The sequence below is a fragment of the Oncorhynchus keta genome, chromosome 8 (genome assembly GCF_023373465.1).
Source record: "Oncorhynchus keta strain PuntledgeMale-10-30-2019 chromosome 8, Oket_V2, whole genome shotgun sequence".
Classification (NCBI taxonomy): domain Eukaryota; kingdom Metazoa; phylum Chordata; class Actinopteri; order Salmoniformes; family Salmonidae; genus Oncorhynchus; species Oncorhynchus keta.
In genome coordinates this window covers 35,847,659-35,866,937 of record NC_068428.1, presented here as the reverse complement: position 1 = coordinate 35,866,937, position 19,279 = coordinate 35,847,659, and the positions used below count along the sequence as shown (strand labels likewise).

Here is a 19,279-nt window from a genome sequence, read left to right as displayed (position 1 = left end):
GTAGTTTACCAAACAAGATGAGCCTTGTGTAGTGTATATCCACTAGGGGGAGCCAGAGTAGCTAACCAAGGAAGAGGAGCCTTGTGTAGTGTATATCCACTAGGGGGAGCCAGAGTAGCTAACCAAGGAAGAGGAGCCTTGTGTAGTGTATATCCACTAGGGGGAGCCAGAGTAGTTTACCAAACAAGATGAGCCTTGTGTAGTGTATATCCACTAGGGGGAGCCAGAGTAGCTAACCAAACAAGAGGAGCCTTGTGTAGTGTATATCCACTAGGGGGAGCCAGAGTAGTTTACCAAACAAGATGAGCCTTGTGTAGTGTATATCCACTAGGGGGAGCCAGAGTAGTTTACCAAGGAAGAGGAGCCTTGTGTAGTGTATATCCACTAGGGGGAACCAGAGTAGTTTACCAAGGAAGAGGAGCCTTGTGTAGTGTATATCCACTAGGGGGAACCAGAGTAGCTTACCAAGGAAGAGGAGCCTTGTGTAGTGTATATCCACTAGGGGGAGCCAGAGTAGTTTACCAAGGAAGAGGAGCCTTGTGTAGTGTATATCCACTAGGGGGAACCAGAGTAGTTTACCAAACAAGAGGAGCCTTGTGTAGTGTATATCCACTAGGGGGAGCCAGAGTAGCTAACCAAGGAAGAGGAGCCTTGTGTAGTGTATATCCACTAGGGGGAACCAGAGTAGTTTACCAAACAAGAGGAGCCTTGTGTAGTGTATATCCACTAGGGGGAGCCAGAGTAGCTAACCAAGGAAGAGGAGCCTTGTGTAGTGTGTATCCACTAGGGGGACCAGAGTAGTTTACCAAACAAGATGAGCCTTGTGTAGTGTATATCCATTTACATTTTACATTTAAGTCATTTAGCAGACGCTCTTATCCAGAGCGACTTACAAATTGGTGCATTCACCTTATGACATCCAGTAGAATAGTCACTTTACAATAGTGCATCTAAATCTTAAAGGGGGGTGAGAAGAAATACTTATCCTATCCTAGGTATTCCTTAAAGAGGTGGGGTTTCAGGTGTCTCCGGAAGGTGGTGATTGACTCCGCTGTCCTGGCGTCGTGAGGGAGTTTGTTCCACCATTGGGGGCCAGAGCAGCGAACAGTTTTGACTGGGCTGAGCGGGAACTGTACTTCCTCAGTGGTAGGGAGGCGAGCAGGCCAGAGGTGGATGAACGCAGTGCCCTTGTTTGGGTGTAGGGCCTGATCAGAGCCTGGAGGTACTGAGGTGCTGTTCCCCTCACAGCTCCGTAGGCAAGCACCATGGTCTTGTAGCAGATGCGAGCTTCAACTGGAAGCCAGTGGAGAGAGCGGAGGAGCGGGGTGACGTGAGAGAACTTGGGAAGGTATATCCACTAGGGGGAGCCAGAGTAGTTTACCAAACAAGATGAGCCTTGTGTAGTGTATATCCACTAGGGGAGCCAGACCTTGTTGCCTTGTCAGAGACTAGAACCAGCATTGATTATTTTGTGTTCTATGCCTTTTTTTTATTTTGGTCTGCCAGAGAGTAGGCTATTTTCATTCTTCACTGATGCATTATGGCTGTTGTCTGAGGAGTAATACCCAACATTTTATTTTAGGTGTCCTCCCGTTCACCACTGCCCTTTATGCTGAATCAGTCTCTTATCTGCACTAGGATTTATCTGCTGATAGCAAACCTAAACCTTTTTTTGTTGCTGTTTACCCCAACACAGAGAAGCCTAGTCAGTATTGTGATCCTGCAGCCTCTTTTGTTTTTGAGCTGTTCAGGAGGAAGACCTGTCTGGTAAGTGATGTAGCCTGTGATGTGAAAGCTGGTGAGGAGGAGAAAGCCCTCGTTCCAAATAAGGATGTAGAGTCGAGGAAGGAGATGCTGTTGGTAGAATCTTACCTTGTCAGCAGTTTTGATACAGTACGCCCAGTGCTGCTTTTCAGATAATTTACTGATCTCAGGCCTGTAGAGAGAAATGAAAAACTAGGCTGTGTGTTGTAAATTATGCAGTATATAGGACTTTTAAATTAACTTTAAACATCTGTCACTCACACAAAAGCACACATTTTAATTCTTGACAATGTTATTTATCCTAGTGACATCCTCAGTGAGTGTATTGTTCTGGTTTGATGCCTATTTGGACTATGATGTGAAGGCTAAACTTTCTGTGAGTTTATTAATCTGATATACTAAGAATGCCAGCCAAAGGCCTTCCCACGCTGTAAATCAGGTTGTCTTTTACGATTATTACGTCACACTGTGCGATGTTACCAAATTACAATCTTGTTATCAACCTGGCCAGATGGTACATTTTGCTTCCGTTCTGTCATCACATTCTGCGATTGGCTTGCGAGGCTATGTCAACCAATGTAGGCAACGTCAACTGCAGAGGTGTATTTAATCTGCGTATGTGCCAGCGCCAGCAGCTGAGACTGCAATATCCTACAGTATGTGCAGGCCTTTAGGGACCTTATATATTCTCATTTTGACATAGTTTTTCTGTATCTGTTTTAGGTTTTGACATTTGGAGGCCTTTCGCTCTTTGGCAGACCCACTCGGACCCAGATAATGGGCACAACCTGGGCAGGAGCGGCCGACCGATGATGACACTCTGCTGCACTGTGAACAGCCATGCTCTCGTCCAAGGCGTTTCCCAGAAGGGTCTCCCTTCTCCGACACTGTGCTTACATAGGTCAGGAATACAACTACATCATACAAAAGGAATGATGGCATGGACTTGTCTGAACTATGGCACACCTGCAGGATAAAGGTGAGGTCCCCCGACATCTGATACCAAAAGCAAAACCAAGATCAAGTAGATCTACATTTTATAAGGAAAAAACAAGTCGATGAACAACTGATGGTTTAGCGTCCACACTTTCACCATGTTGACGAGGTTGCACCATGGCTGCTGATTCCTGTAGACTAGTAGACTCTCCGGTGCGGCACTGAGCCCAGTGACCCTAACCCATGATGCAGCGTAACGGTGGCGGGGTGGGGGCTGGTGGCCAGCCGTGGGTGCTGCGGCGCGTGCGCCTCACCTGGCTCAGCTTCATGCTCTTCTTCATCCTGGTCTTCTTCCCGCTCATTGCTCACTACTACCTCACCACCATCGACGAGGCAGGCGGCCCCGACAAGCGCATCTTCGGCCCTCGGCCCGGCGGTGAGCTGTGCGAAGCCAAGCACGTGCAGGACCTGTGCCGCATCCGCGAGTCGGTCAGCGAGGAGCTGCTTCAGCTGGAGGCCAAGCGGCAGGAGCTGAACGGGGAGATCGTCCGACTCAACCTGCGTATCGAAGCGTGCAAGCGTAGCATCGACAGTGCCAAGCAGGACCTGCTGCAGTTGAAGAACGTTATCAGCCAGACGGAGCACTCATACAAGGAGCTGATGGCCCAGAACCAGCCCAAGCTCTCGCTTCCCGTGAGGTTATTACCTGACAAGGACGACCCAGGACTACCCCCGCCCAAGTCTGCCCACGCCTGCCGCCTGCGCTCCTGCTTCGACTACGCCCGCTGCCCGATGACCTCGGGCTTCCCTGTGTACGTCTACGACACGGCCTCCTACCCCTGGGGTGAGTCTCTGGACCCGCTGGTCAGGCAGGCCTTCGCCACCTCTGTGAAGAGCAGCATCTACGTGACGGACAACCCCAGCATCGCCTGTCTGTATGTGGTGCTGGTGGGGGAGCTGCAGGAGTCTCCTTCCTCCCCCCTCCCGGCCCCCTCAGCGCTGGAGAAGCAGCTGAAGGCTTTGCCGTACTGGAGGTCTGACGGACACAACCATCTTCTGGTCCACCTTTCCAGGAAGTCCATGACACAGAACTTCCTGTACAATGTGAGCACGGGCCGGGCGGCAGTGGCTCAGTCCACCTTTCTTGAGCAGCAGTACCGCGAGGGCTTTGACCTGGTGGTGTCCCCACTGGTTCACGCCCTCTCTGAGCCCAACTTCCTGGAGGTGCCACCCCAGGTGCCCGTCAAGAGGAAGTACCTGTTTACCTTCCAGGGCGAGAGAGTGGAGTCTCTGAGGAGCAGCCTGCAGGAGGGGCCGCCTCAGTCCTTTGAGGAGGAGATGGAGGGAGACCCGCCAGCCGACTACGACGATCGCATCATCGGAACGCTTAAGGCAGTGCAGGACAGCCGCCTGGACCGGGTGCTGGTGGAGTTCACCTGTAAGAGCCCGCAGCCCAGCCTGCCCACAGAGTGGGCCTTGTGTGGGGAGAGGGAGGAGCGGCTAGAGGTCCTTAAGGCCTCCACCTTTGCCTTGGTCATCTCCCCCGGGGACGGTCAACTGATGGCCTCAGCGGGCAACGGCATGAGGCTGTTTGAGGCCCTGGAGGTGGGGGCCATCCCTGTGGTACTGGGGGATCATGCCAGGCTGCCCTACCATCAGCTGGTCCACTGGAGCGAGGCGGCCATTATGGTGCCCAAGCCCCGCATCACCGAGCTGCACTTCCTGCTACGCAGCCTATCAGACAATGACCTGCTGGCCATGCGGCGGCAGGGCCGCTTCCTGTGGGAAACCTACTTCTCTACCTCAGAGAACGTCCTGGGCACAATTCTGGCTAGCGTCCGGACCCGCATCCAGGTGCCCCCCGCACCCATCCACGAGGAACCTGCCCAGGAGATCCCCCACAAGGCGGGCAAGATGGCGGGCACGGACGCTAACATGGGCGACAATGGCGACCTGGACCTGGGTCCCGTGGAGACGGAGCCACCCTACGCCTCACCACGCTTCCTTCGAAACTTCACCTACACAGCATCCGACACCTACCAGACCTGGAACCGCGCCCCGGGGCCTTTCCACCTCTTCCCTCACACACCGCTGGACCCGGTGCTGCCCTCAGAGGCCAAGTTCCTGGGTTCGGGCACGGGCTTCCGCCCCATTGGCAGTGGCACGGGTGGCTCGGGGAAGGAGTTTCAGGCAGCGCTGGGTGGGAACGTGCCCCGGGAGCAGTTCACCGTGGTCATGCTGACCTATGAGAGAGAGGAGGTTCTGATGAACTCCCTGGAGAGGCTCAACGGGCTGCCTTACCTCAACAAGGTGGTGGTGGTGTGGAACTCCCCCAAGCCTCCTTCAGACGACCTGCTGTGGCCAGACATCGGCCTGCCCATCGTGGTGAGTACCTTCCACCTTCGCTGAATACCAAACATACCCCTGCTGCTTAGTGCTCTCACTGCTCAGAATGAACAATATTATTGAATGGGAGAGAATACTCTGAAATGCAAAAGGTGTAAACTCAACCTGTGATGTGGTGCAGCAGTCTGAGGCTGTGTGTCTGAGAGAGTGCGCTCTAGTACATCAGACTAGCTCCTGAAGCTGATTTGATCTGCTCTCCCTGCTTCGCTTTGAAGCTTTTCCCTACAGGTCTGCAGGCCAGCCAGTCAAAATACACCCACTGATATAAAAGGAAATAGAACATGTTTAGTCCACAGAAAAGGTCTGGCTTTTATAGTAGTTGAGAAGTTAAACAGAATATTCAAGAACCCCAAATGACACAGCCTGTGGGCGAGATTCCCTCTCTGCAGGGGGTTGTGATGGGATGATAGTTGAATGATCTTGAATTAATAGCCTAATTGGTTGACACATTTTAAAATCCTCTTAAATATTTATTGCTAATGGACATATGGCAGGGTAGCCTAGTGGTTAGAGCGTTGGACTAGTAACCGAAAGGTTGCAAGTTCAAATCCCCGAGCTGACAAGGTACAAATCTGTCGTTCTGCCCCTGAACAGGCAGTTAACCCACTGTTCCTAGGCCGTCATTGAAAATAAGAATTTGTTCTAAACTGACTTGCCTAGTAAAATAAAGGTAAAATTAAATACCTTCATGTTTTTAAAGAGTGGTTAGTCTAAGAATGTTGTTGAGAAAGGGGGGCTGAGTGGTTTGGCCCATGGTTTACTACCCTGTGCTCTAGGCCTACTTTAATGACATTCCACATTAGGACTCAAAGGATGCACAACACACTGTTTTTGCTCTGCACTGGAAGTCCTCTATTTTGAAAAGGTGACTGCTGGCATGCACACATTATTGGGATTGTATTACAAATGAACTAATAAACAAAATACTAAAATATGTTTTTTCAGTGAAGATTCCTGTGGACTTCCAGTCTTTGCTTTAACACAAGTTAGCGATGGCTCCAGAAAATACCTTCAACTTCGTTCAAACTGCACACAGAGACATAAAAATGGTATCCATGAGTTCATCCCTGAGTTAATTTGACTCTGGGGAAGAAGACAAAAGGGCCAAGATGTTGCACTATCCCTTTAACATGTCTCCTGTCCTGCAGGTGGTGCGCACGGAGAAGAACAGCCTCAACAACCGGTTCCTGCCCTGGGACGTCGTGGAGACGGAAGCCATCTTGTCCATCGACGACGACGCCCACCTCCGCCACGACGAGATCATGTTTGGGTTCAGGTCAGTGAGGGGGGTCTGTGTTGGGACCAGTCATCAGAGCCAAAGTTCTTTGGAAAAAGAAAGTGCCATATGTTTTGTGTTTAATAGATTTATAAAGATACAATTTTCTTTGGAACCCAGCAGACAGATTATCTGTCTACATATAATGACAAATGTGTGAATTGACACTTATTCCAAAATATTTTTTTAAACTCTAACATTCAGAAAGCTAATATCAATACAATGCATGTCAGTCTCTCTTGGCTAGATGTAGAGGAGAGACTGACTGCATCACTTCTTGTTTTTATAAGAAACATTGTTAAATTCAAAATGTTTGCATAATCAACTTACATACAGCACTGACACACACACTTACCCCACCGGACATGCCACCAGGGTCTTGTCACAGTCCCAAAATCCAGAACAATAAAAAATAAACCTTCAGTATTATATAGAGCCATGATTGCGTGGAACTCCTTTCCATCAAAGATATTGTGTGTATGTACTGATATGTAGGTTGTGTGGGACGTTTTACATTTATGTAGTTCTGTCCTTGAGCTGTTCTTGTCTATTAATGTCCTGTATTATTTCATGCTTTGTGTGGACCCCAGGAAGAGTAGCTGCTGCAACAGCTCATGCGGATCCTAATAAAATACCAAATACCAACCCACACTGACATTGAAAATCATTTGAAGCACAGAATATACCACACAAAACAAACACATCTCACTGACCCTGACAGATCAACAAGAGAAAAATGGACCATGTTGAATTTTCAAGCACCACCCGAGCTAGACTTGCCTCAGCTTGAATATATACAGTGCATTCGGAAAGTATTCAGACCATTTACTCAGTACTTTGTTGAAGCACCTTTACAGTGATTACAGCCTCGAGTCTTGGGTATGGCGCTACAAGCTTGGCACACCTGTACTGGGGGAGTTTCTCTCATTTTCTTCTGTAGATCCTCTCAAGCTCTGTCATGTTGGATGGGGAGTGTCGCTGCACAGCTATTTTCAGGTCTCTCCAGAAATGTTCGGTCGGGTTCAACGGGTTCAAGTCCTGGCTCTGGCTGGGCCACTCAAGGACATTCAGAGACTTGTCCTGAAGCCACTCCTGCGTTGTCTTGGCTGTGTGTTTAGGGTCGTTGTCCTGTTGGAAGGTGAACCTTTTCCCCAGTCTGAGGTCCTGAGTTCTCTGGAGCAAGTTTTTAATCAAGGATCTCTCTCTACTTTGCTGCATTCATCTTTCCCTCGATCCTGACAAGTCTCCCAGTTCTTGCCGCTGAAAAATATCCCCACAGCATGATCCTGCCACCACCGTGCTTCACTGTAGGGATGGTGCCAGGTTTCCTCCAGACGTTTCCTTGATCAGACCAGCGAATCTTGTTTCTCATGATCTGTGAGTACTTTAGGTACCTTTTGTCAAACTCCAAGGCGGGCTGTCATGTGCCTTTTACTGAGGAGTGGCTTCCGCGTATCCACTCTAACGTAAAGGCCTGATTGGTGGAGTGCTGCAGAGATGGTTGTCCTTCTGGAAGATTCTCCCATCTCCACAGCGGAACTCTGGAGCTCTGTCAGAGTGACCATCCGGTTCTTGGTCACCTCCCTGACCAAGGTCCTTCTCCCCTGATTGCTCAGTTTGGCCGGGCGGCCAGCTCTAGGGAGAGTCTTGGTGGTTCCAAACTTCTTCCATTTAAGAACAACGGAGGCCACTGTGGTCTTGGGGACCTTCAATGCTGCAGACATATTTTGGTACCCTTCCTCAGATCTGTGCCTCGACACAATCCTTTCTCGGAGCTCTATAGACAATTCCTCTGACCTCATGGCTTGTTTTTTGCTCTGACATGCATTGTCAACTAAGGGACCTTATATTGACGTGTGTGCCCTTCCAAATCATGTCCAATCAATTGAATTTACCACAAGTGGACTCCAATCAGGTTGTAGAAACATCTCAAGGATGATCAATGGAAACAGGATGCACCTGAGCGGAGTATTTAATCATTTTTAGAATACGTCTGTAATTAAACAAAAAAATGCTTTCCGAATGCACTGTAATACCATATGTAAAACTACGTTCTTGGATAAAAATAAACAACAAAATGGCCGTGCTAGGGAAATGTAACCCCTCCCAAATCCATAGACGGCGCTCTACATGCAATGACTGAACATATTTTTACAAAATCTTAACCATATTTTGAAACTATGCATTGTTTACATTCTTGCTTTTCTTAAACAATGGAGAAATAAAACCTCAGCCTATATTTTGGGTTATGATAAAGACATGGTTATGCTATGTCCCTCAGACATTTATAAGTTATATTCTTCAAGGATCAATGGGTAAATATCAAGGATTTAATTTACTATTGAACAGCTTTAAATCCCAGGCTGTAGCTTTAAGTACCGTTTAAAGCCTAAGTGGGGACTTGTGATTATGTGAACAGCACTCTGTGTATCATCTAAAGGTTAGCCACTGCAGCATGTCCGGGCAGGCAAAATGCTGCACTGTATGAATGGTGTCATTTGTCATGAATTATCCTGAACTCTCCTGGAATGTTTCGCCTCACCTTGAACTCTCCTGGAATGTTTCTCCTCACATAGAACTCTCCTGGAATGTTTCTCCTGACCTTGAACTCTCCTGGAATGTTTCTCCTCACCTTGAACTCTCCTGGAATGTTTCGCCTCACATTGAACTCTCCTGGAATGTTTCTCCTCACCCTGAACTCTCCTGGGATGTTTCTCCTCACCTTGAACTCTCCTGGAATGTTTCTCCTCACCTTGAACTCTCCTGGAATGTTTCTCCTCACCTTGAACTCTCCTGGAATGTTTCTCCTCACCTTGAACTCTCCTGGAATGTTTCTCCTCACCTTAAACTCTCCTGGAATGTTTCTCCTCACCTTAAACTCTCCTGGAATGTTTCTCCTCACCTAGAACTCTCCTGGAATGTTTCGCCTCACCTTGAACTCTCCTGGAATGTTTCTCCTCACCTTGAACTCTCCTGGAATGTTTCTCCTCACCTTGAACTCTCCTGGAATGTTTCTCCTCACCTTGAACTCTCCTGGAATGTTTCTCCTCACCTTGAACTCTCCTGGAATGTTTCTCCTCACCTTGAACTCCTGGAATGTTTCTCCTCACCTTGAACTCTCCTGGAATGTTTCTCCTCACCTTGAACTCTCCTGGAATGTTTCTCCTCACCTTGAACTCTCCTGGAATGTTTCTCCTCACCTTGAACTCTCCTGGAATGTTTCTCCTCACCTAGAACTCTCCTGGAATGTTTCTCCTCACCTTGAACTCTCCTGGAATGTTTCTCCTCACCTTGAACTCTCCTGGAATGTTTCTCCTCACCTTGAACTCTCCTGGAATGTTTCTCCTCTTAAACCTCCTGGAATGTTTCTCCTCACCTTGAACTCTCCTGGAATGTTTCTCCTCACCTTGAACTCTCCTGGAATGTTTCTCCTCACCTTGAACTCTCCTGGAATGTTTCTCCTCACCTTGAACTCTCCTGGAATGTTTCTCCTCACCTTAAACTCTCCTGGAATGTTTCTCCTCACCTAGAACTCTCCTGGAATGTTTCTCCTCACCTTGAACTCTCCTGGAATGTTTCTCCTCACCTTGAACTCTCCTGGAATGTTTCTCCTCACCTTGAACTCTCCTGGAATGTTTCTCCTCACCTTGAACTCTCCTGGAATGTTTCTCCTCACCTTGAACTCTCCTGGAATGTTTCTCCTCACCTTGAACTCTCCTGGAATGTTTCTCCTCACCTTGAACTCTCCTGGAATGTTTCTCCTCACCTTGAACTCTCCTGGAATGTTTCTCCTCACCTAGAACTCTCCTGGAATGTTTATCCTCACATTGAACTCTCCTGGAATGTTTCTCCTCACCTAGAACTCTCCTAGAATGTTTATCCTCACCTAGAACTCTCCTGGACTGTTACCCCATCATCTAGAACTCTCCTGGAATGTTTATCATCATCTAGAACTCTCCTAGAATGTTTATCCTCACCAAGAACTCTCCTGGACTGTTACCCCATCACCTAGAACTCTCCTGGAATGTTTATCCTCACCTAGAACTCTCCTAGAATGTTTATCCTCACCTAGAACTCTCCTGGACTGTTACTCCATCATCTAGAACTCTCCTGGAATGTTTATCCTCACCTAGAACTCTCCTAGAATGTGTATCCTCACCTAGAACTCTCCTGGACTGTTACCCCATCATCTAGAACTCTCCTGGAATGTTTATCCTCACCTAGAACTCTCCTAGAATGTGTATCCTCACCTAGAACTCTCCTGGATTGTTACCCCATCATCTAGAACTCTCCTGGAATGTTTCTCCTAACTTAGAACAACCGCTCCACTGGGAATTTATAAAGCATGCATGTAATGAGAATGTGCTAGATCGCCAAGGAAAAGGTCTGATGTTTGATAGGAGTATATACTTGACGAGTGTGCACTTATGGAGAATTCCTCTGTTCACCAGAAGAAGAAATGTAGGTAACTCCAGAAGAGGTGTGTGTGCATGCAGAGAGGACACCCCCTCAGAGATGAGGGTGGGTGCAGTGTGTGGGAGAGAAGCGAATGCACAACACATACCTCTATACAGCTCTTCTCCTTGTAGATTGCTGTCTTTGCTGATGAGCTGTAGAGACCTTGTTGTCAGCTAAATCATTTTCATTATAGGCCTTCATGTACAGTGCAATATGTATATATTGTGGTCACATTTTGATGAAATTCTCCGCTCATTCCCCCCTGTATAATGCTGACTTTTCCTCTACATAATTGAATAAAACTGTATAAGTCTGGTTGGTATCAGAGTATGGTTAGTAACTGTATAACAGTCTGGTTTGTATCAAAGTATGGTTAGTAACTGTATAACAGTCTGGTTGGTATCAGAGTGTGGTCAGTAATCGTGTTTCTCTATGTGTCGTTGTGTTGAACAGACTGGTCAGTAATCGTGTTTCTCTACGTGTCGTTGTGTTGAACAGACTGGTCAGTCATCGTGTTTCTCTATGTGTCGTTGTGTGGTCAGTAATCGTGTTTCTCTATGTGTCGTTGTGTTGAACAGAGTGTGGTCAGTCATCGTGTTTCTCTATGTGTCGTTGTGTTGAACAGAGTGTGGTCAGTCATCGTGTTTCTCTATGTGTCGTTGTGTTGAACAGAGTGTGGTCAGTCATCGTGTTTCTCTATGTGTCGTTGTGTTGAACAGAGTGTGGTCAGTCATTGTGTTTCTCTATGTGTCGTTGTGTTTATCAGAGTGTGGTCAGTCATCGTGTTTCTCTATGTGTCGTTGTGTTTATCAGAGTGTGGAGGGAGGCCAGGGACCGCATCGTGGGCTTCCCTGGGAGGTTCCATGCCTGGGACGTCAACCACCAGTCATGGCTCTATAACTCTAACTACTCCTGTGAACTGTCCATGGTACTGACGGGCGCCGCCTTCTTTCACAAGGTACAGTCCCTCCCCCTCTCCCATCATTCAACCCTGTGACCCCTGACCTCTATGCGACATAACTCTGCTGCCAACTCACCTGTCTTACTCATCCCAATGTTTCAAATGTTATGTGCCCTAATGAACATGACTCTGGTTGATCCTCTGCTGCAGTACTATGCGTACCTGTACTCGTACGTGATGCCCCAGGCCATCCGCGACATGGTGGATGAGTACATCAACTGTGAGGACATCGCCATGAACTTCCTGGTGTCGCATATCACCCGCAAGCCCCCTATCAAGGTCAGTGGGCCACGCATGCACACACACCCACACCGAACGTACACATTTTGAACACACACAGGTACTCTCAAAAACACACACACCCCGGGCCCTGCTGATTTATTTTTCTGCTCACTTAGATCGACCATTACTCAACCTGACATGTTCGTTATGCTGTTGTGAATTATAAATCAGAACACAGAGAGATTGAATTGTTGCCCTAAGCTTGTGTTTCCCTCTAAATCTATTTGCAAGACATTTCTGACTAGTATTTACAGATTTATGGCTAGTGGACTAATTATACCAACCGAGCCAAGTGGAAGTTGTGAGACCCTCAGTTTTAGCCCCTTTGATATACAGAACCTTGATTCTGAGGTGTTTCTACGAATTAGTTTGGGAATTTAAGGACATGCTTTGATGGAGTGTGTAACTTGACAGGAATTCTCTGGTAGGAATTAGGCTGGTGAATAGTGCAGGTAGTGGAAGTAAACTCCTGTAACTAAGTGATTTGAATTTTTCTGGAAAATCAGCCTTAAGAGATGCAGTAAGCCTCCATCTTGTGTGTCGTGGACAATTACATTTGTCATTTTGCAGACACTCTTATCCAGAGGGCCTTTCAATTAGATCTGAAGTGCCTCTCTTCAGGGCACAGTAGCAGATTTTTCACCGAGTCGACTCAGGGATTCTAATCAACGACCTTTCAGTTACTGGCCCAATAGCTTTCTGTGCTAGTATTCATTGACACACACTGAGTGTACAAAACATTAACAACACCTGCTCTTTCCATGACATAGACTGACCAGGTGAATCCAGGTGAAACTATGATCCCTTATTGATGTCACCTGTTAAATCCACTTCAATCAGTGTAGATGAAGGGGAGGAGACAGGTTAAAGATGGATTTTTAAGCCTTGAGACAATTGAGACATGGATTGTGTATGTGTGCCGTTCAGAGGGTGAATTGGCTAGACAAAATATTTAAGTTCCTGTTGAACTGGGTATGGTACTTGGTGCCAGGCACACCTTTTTTTTGTCAAGAACTGCAACGCTGCTGGGTTTTTCACCCTCAACAGTTTCCAGTATGTATCACCACCACCCAAAGTACATCCAGCCAACTTGACACAACTGTGGGAAGCATTGGAGTCAACATGGGCCAGCATCCCTGTGGAACAGTTTTGAGACCTTGTAGAGTCCATGCCCCAATGAATTGAGGTTGTTCTGAGGGCAAGGTTGAGGTGCAACGCAATGCTTGGTATACTCCGTGTACGACCATATGTTACGACTGCATGTTCACGGTATCAACAAAGCAATAGAAGTCGTTGTTACATTGTAATTAGATATGTATACACACTCACACCCTGTCTCACACACTCCCACCCTGTCTCACACACTCCCACCCTGTCTCACACACTCCCACCCTGTCTCACACACTCACACCCTGTCTCACACACTCCCACCCTGTCTCACACACTCCCACCCTGTCTCACACACTCCCACCCTGTCTCACACACTCCCACCCTGTCTCACACACTCACACCCTGTCTCACACACTCACACCCTGTCTCACACACTCCCACCCTGTCTCACACACCCCCACCCTGTCTCACACACTCCCACCCTGTCTCACACACTCACACCCTGTCTCACACACTCCCACCCTGTCTCACACACTCCCACCCTGTCTCACACACTCCCACCCTGTCTCACACACTCCCACCCTGTCTCACACACTCCCACCCTGTCTCACACACTCCCACCCTGTCTCACACACTCCCACCCTGTCTCACACACTCCCTCTCTCTCCCCATCTCAGGTGACATCTCGTTGGACATTCCGCTGCCCCGGCTGCCCGCAGGCCCTGTCGCATGACGACTCTCACTTCCACGAGCGCCACAAGTGCATCAACTTCTTTGTCAAGGTGTACGGCTACATGCCCTTACTCTACACGCAGTTCCGCGTGGACTCTGTGCTCTTCAAGACGCGTCTGCCCCACGACAAGACTAAGTGCTTCAAGTTCATCTAGCCCAGGGCTAGGCCCAGCTGAGAACGTTGGGCAGAACGGAGCTAGAGACTGAGGAACTCGGGCAGGACGGAAGAGAGAGCAGACAAGACTGGTTCTGAGAAAGAGGGAGGTTTTGGGATGAGGGCTTAAACCCAGGAATGGATCTAGGATGAATGAGACAGACCACACCTTCACTGGAAGCTGAGAAGAACTTCTCCAATCAAGAAGCCTTTTCATTTTTTTTAAACGTAATTGTATTCTTCATCATGTCGTTCATGTGTGTTACATCATCAACTACTACAGATTTAATTTAGCTTGTTATGGGCCTGCAGAGAGAAAGAGGAGAGGACGCTGGCAACACTGCCTGTCCAAGGACAGTGACTTAACTTGACTCTGCAAGACAAACTCAAACTGGCATTGTAAACGGTCTGGTTTTAAACTGACACAGGGAGAGAATGAGACAGTGGACTGTAACGTGGGCCAGCCCTGAGCTCCTGAATTACTAGCTAGACAACGGACTGGTTTTAAACTGACACAGGGAGAGAATGAGACAGTGGACTGTAACGTGGGCCAGCCCTGAGCTCCTGAATTACTAGCTAGACAACGGACTGGTTTTAAACTGACACAGGGAGAGAATGAGACAGTGGACTGTAACGTGGGCCAGCCCTGAGCTCCTGAATTACTAGCTAGACAACGGACTGGTTTTAAACTGACACAGGGAGAGAATGAGACAGTGGACTGTAACGTGGGCCAGCCCTGAGCTCCTGAATTACTAGCTAGACAACGGACTGGTTTTAAACTGACACAGGGAGAGAATGAGACAGTGGACTGTAACGTGGGCCAGCCCTGAGCTCCTGAATTACTAGCTAGACAACGGACTGGTTTTAAACTGACACAGGGAGAGAATGAGACAGTGGACTGTCACGTGGGCCAGCCCTGAGCTCCTGAATTACTAGCTAGACAACGGACTGGTTTTAAACTGACACAGGGAGAGAATGAGACAGTGGACTGTCACGTGGGCCAGCCCTGAGCTCCTGAATTACTAGCTAGACAACAGACTGGTTTTAAACTGACACAGGGAGAGAATGAGACAGTGGACTGTAACGTGGGCCAGCCCTGAGCTCCTGAATTACTAGCTAGACAACGGACTGGTTTTAAACTGACACAGGGAGAGAATGAGACAGTGGACTGTCACGTGGGCCAGCCCTGAGCTCCTGAATTACTAGCTAGACAACGGACTGGTTTTAAACTGACACAGGGAGAGAATGAGACAGTGGACTGTCACGTGGGCCAGCCCTGAGCTCCTGAATTACTAGCTAGACAACGGACTGGTTTTAAACTGACACAGGGAGAGAATGAGACAGTGGACTGTCACGTGGGCCAGCCCTGAGCTCCTGAATTACTAGCTAGACAATGGACTGGTTTTAAACTGACACAGGGAGAGAATGAGACAGTGGACTGTAACGTGGGCCAGCCCTGAGCTCCTGAATTACTAGCTAGACAATGGACTGGTTTTAAACTGACACAGGGAGAGAATGAGACAGTGGACTGTAACGTGGGCCAGCCCTGAGCTCCTGAATTACTAGCAAGACATTTCACCCTTTGAGAGAGAAACAAAGGCATACCATTTGTCATTGCACAAATTGTTTTGTTTTTTGTCGTTTATTTTATATTTGTAAACTAATTTGACATGTATTTACTCTACTCTTGTATATGAAACCGTGAGAGAAGCACTGAAGGTCGCAGAAGTATTCTATTCAATGATCTTACTTTTTTTACATGGTGTTTAGTAGTGTAAATCTCCATGTGGGATGGTCAGTCGTCACCAGAACCTCTTGTTATTAGCTGACCCACAGAATCACTAGAACGGGTAAAGGCCCTCAGACCATGTCAATTTCACTGTAGATTATATTTCTATGGGCAGACCTAAACTAAGCTAGAAAGTGGTCTTTGTCATTCTGTCTTTAAATGATCTCAGATGGAGACTACAGGACCATTATGCCACAAGTTCTACAAGTTTACCAGAAAAATCTGTAAAATATTCATAGGAAACTGTATTAGTTGGAATGCCATTACCTAACACGTTCATTAAGCCTACAGCAGACTACATTGGTGTAAAGTCAGACCGTGGCTTTTTTCTGACTTTTTGGATGTTAGTGATATTGGTCTACCAATGGTTATTGTTAAATGTCTGAGTAGTCCTAATTAAGTGTTCAGTAATGGAGTAGGGTGACGTTGCCCCTAGATGCCGATCTTGGGTCAGTTTTTAACTTCTCCCACTAATGGTTAATGTTAGGATTGGAGAGGGGAAGCTGATTCCAGATCTGGACCTAGGGGAAACTTCCAGCAGGAGCATCAATTGTACAAGGAATTGAAAAATAAGCTTATTTCGACTCTGAAGATGTTTTGGTGTTTCTGTCTCTCATCATCACGGTCCAATCATGTCGAAGGTTACAGTTTCATTCAGTTTGAACCTTCAAAAGGAGCTTCTTCTCTGTACAGCGTCTCCATGTCGGTCCCTCAAGTTTCATTTCATAACGATTTCATGCTCAATGAATGTTTTTTTTGCCAAATAGGTACGATGTTATATGCTGAAAAACAGCACAATGTTTTGTAAAGTGCACAATGCAGTCTGGTACCCCCCCGTTAGACGGTACTCTTCCACCTTGGCCACCCCCACCCCCCCGCAAAAAATAGGTCCCCCCGCTATGAAAATGTCAGCGCCCGCCCTTGTACTATGCAGCCCTTATTACTTAATGTACTTTGACCTTTTCTGGCTTCATTCCATTCATTTGACTGGATGATATAAACTAACAATGCATCCTTTATTTGAGATGATTCAGGAGAGATGACAACACTGTTGATCAGAAAATAGGATCGGTCTTACTCTGGGAGGCCACTTTTATAGAACTCAACATTATCGCCCCACATATACTTTCTGTATATTTATTTAATTGAATATATTAAATGGATCTTCTAAGGCTTGCTTCTAAAGGGGTTTGTGAATAGAAAAGACTGCAATAAAATGGAATGTGATCTTGGCCATTAGCTCTCAGACAACGGAACCTGCTCCCCCGACTGACCCGGCATCAGTGCGCCCCATTACAACACTAACGAAAACCAAATCAAGTGTTATTTGTGACATGCTTTTAAAGAACTGGTGTAGTCTAACAGTGAAATGCTTACTTACCCTTCCCAACAATGTAGAGAGAACAATAGAACGATAATAACACGAGGAATAAATCCACAATGAGTAAAGATAACTTGGCTTTATACACGGGGCACCAGTACGGAGTTGATGTGCAGGGGAATGAGGTATTTGAGGTAGATATGTACATATAGGTAGGGATTAAGTGACTTGGCAATAGGATAGATAATAAGCACTATCAGCAGCGTATGTGATGAGTCAAGAGTTGATGCAAAAGGGGGTCAGTGCAGATAGTTTGGGTAGCTATTTGGTTCACTCTTTAGCAATCTTAAGGTTTGGGGGTAGAAGCTGTTCAGGGTTCTATTGGTTTCAGACTTGGTGCATAGGTACCGCTTGTCTATGACTTGGGTGGCTGGAGTCTGACAATTTTTTAGGGCCTTCCTCTGACACCACCTGTTATTGAGGTCTGGGATGGCAGGAAGTTCAGCCCCAGTGATGTACTGGGCCTCACGCACTGTAGCGCCTTGCGGTTGGATGCTAAGCAGTTGCCATATCAAGTGATGATGCAGCCAGTCAAGATGGTGCAGCTGTAGAACTTTATGAGGATCCGAGGGCCCATGCTGAATCTTTTCATCCTCCTGAGGGGGAAGAGTTGTTGTCGTGCCCTCTTCACGACTGTGTTGGTGTGTTGGATGCCGAGGAACGAGACGCTCTCAACCCGCTCCACTACAGCCGAGGGCTACGGGGCGAAAGTGATTTAGACGGGTTACCTTGGCATTCTTGGACACAGGGTCTATGGTGGTCTGCTTGAAACATGTAGGTATTACAGACTGGGTCCTGGAGAGGTTGTTGCTCTTTGTTCCCGTCCTGTGAACCCATCTGCCCCCGCGGTGAATATTAATTTGTTTAAAGGTCTTACTCACATCGGCTATGGCGAACGAAATCAAACAGTCGTCCGGAACAGCTGGTGCTCTCGTGCATTCCTCTAGGCGAGCATTTCGCTCGTCTGGTAGACTTCCGTCACTAGGCAGCTCATTGTAATCCTTGGATGTGGCAGAGCTTGCAAACGATCGAGTGTCAGAACCGGTGTAGTAGGATTCGATTTTAGTCCTGTATCGAGGCTTTGCCTGGTTGACGGCTCGTCAGAGGTCGTAGTGGGATTTAGTGTCCCTGCTCCTTGAAAGCGGTAGCTCGATGTGGCATTGACTGCACGTTGTAAAACTTGCCCTAAAATGCAGACCTGGGATCAGCTCTAGCCTGCACCAATCTTAACCGGATCATTTCAGGTGAAAAGCAAAACTGATCTGAGATCAGGACTTTGAGACAACAACAGTCTGGGTATGTGCTCAGTTAAACCGGTTTTATTACTCTGGGTCAATCCATTTGCAATAAGGTGCAGTAGCTTCAGTTTGAGCTCCCGATTTTGCCTGCATAATTACCTGGCTCACAGACTTCTGACATTTCCTGCGGCAGGGAGGGGTCTGGTCGGGTGACATCTCACACAGTGCTTTGAAAGTCCCACCTCCATCCTTCTCCTTTCAGTTTTCTTCGGGGCCAGTGGCACAGGAGGTTTTGCCGTGGCAACAAGCAAGGAAAGGGCCAGGAAAAAGCTGAAACTCGTTCCTTTAACCAGGTGTTTAAGTGTTCTGAAACTGTGCTCCTGTGACTGTCCCTCACCCAACCCTGGGTCTTGTTCATTATACACCAAACAGACTGAAGCAGAGGGAATATATGGATTTAGTCCAATAAGAAAGGCTTGTTTTGATTTATTTACAACACTAAAGCTGTTTGCTTGTGTTCGCTAATGAATATGGCCCTGGACTAGCACCTGCAACTACTACTGCCAGCCCTGTTCTGTACCAGACTGACCAATGATGACAGGGTAAAACAAACCATTGAAGGCCAAACATGGAATTAAAGTTGGTTAAAAACATGGCTCTGACTCGTGTCGTTCTTTTGTCGTCCAGCTCTGTCTCCTTTACCGCAGAAATAGAACAGTAGGCCTACATTCCTGACACGCAATGCTTCATTCTCTCGACCCACATGTTACTAGCCACTTCATGAGCTTGTTC

General features: G+C 47.4%; 1 protein-coding gene across 1 annotated transcript in view; it reads left to right on the top strand.

The window, feature by feature from the left end:
- Positions 1-19,142, top strand: part of LOC118387120 (exostosin-like 3) — a 53,576-nt gene extending 34,434 nt beyond the window's left edge. Inside the window, exons 2-6 of the mRNA XM_052524112.1 lie at positions 2,488-5,085; positions 6,255-6,382; positions 11,654-11,798; positions 11,952-12,080; positions 13,871-19,142. Coding sequence (XP_052380072.1) covers positions 2,944-5,085; positions 6,255-6,382; positions 11,654-11,798; positions 11,952-12,080; positions 13,871-14,080 — 2,754 coding nt within the window. The 5' untranslated portion in view covers positions 2,488-2,943 and the 3' untranslated portion in view covers positions 14,081-19,142. The remainder of the gene's footprint in view (positions 1-2,487; positions 5,086-6,254; positions 6,383-11,653; positions 11,799-11,951; positions 12,081-13,870) is intronic.
- The last annotated feature ends 137 nt before the right edge of the window (positions 19,143-19,279 follow it).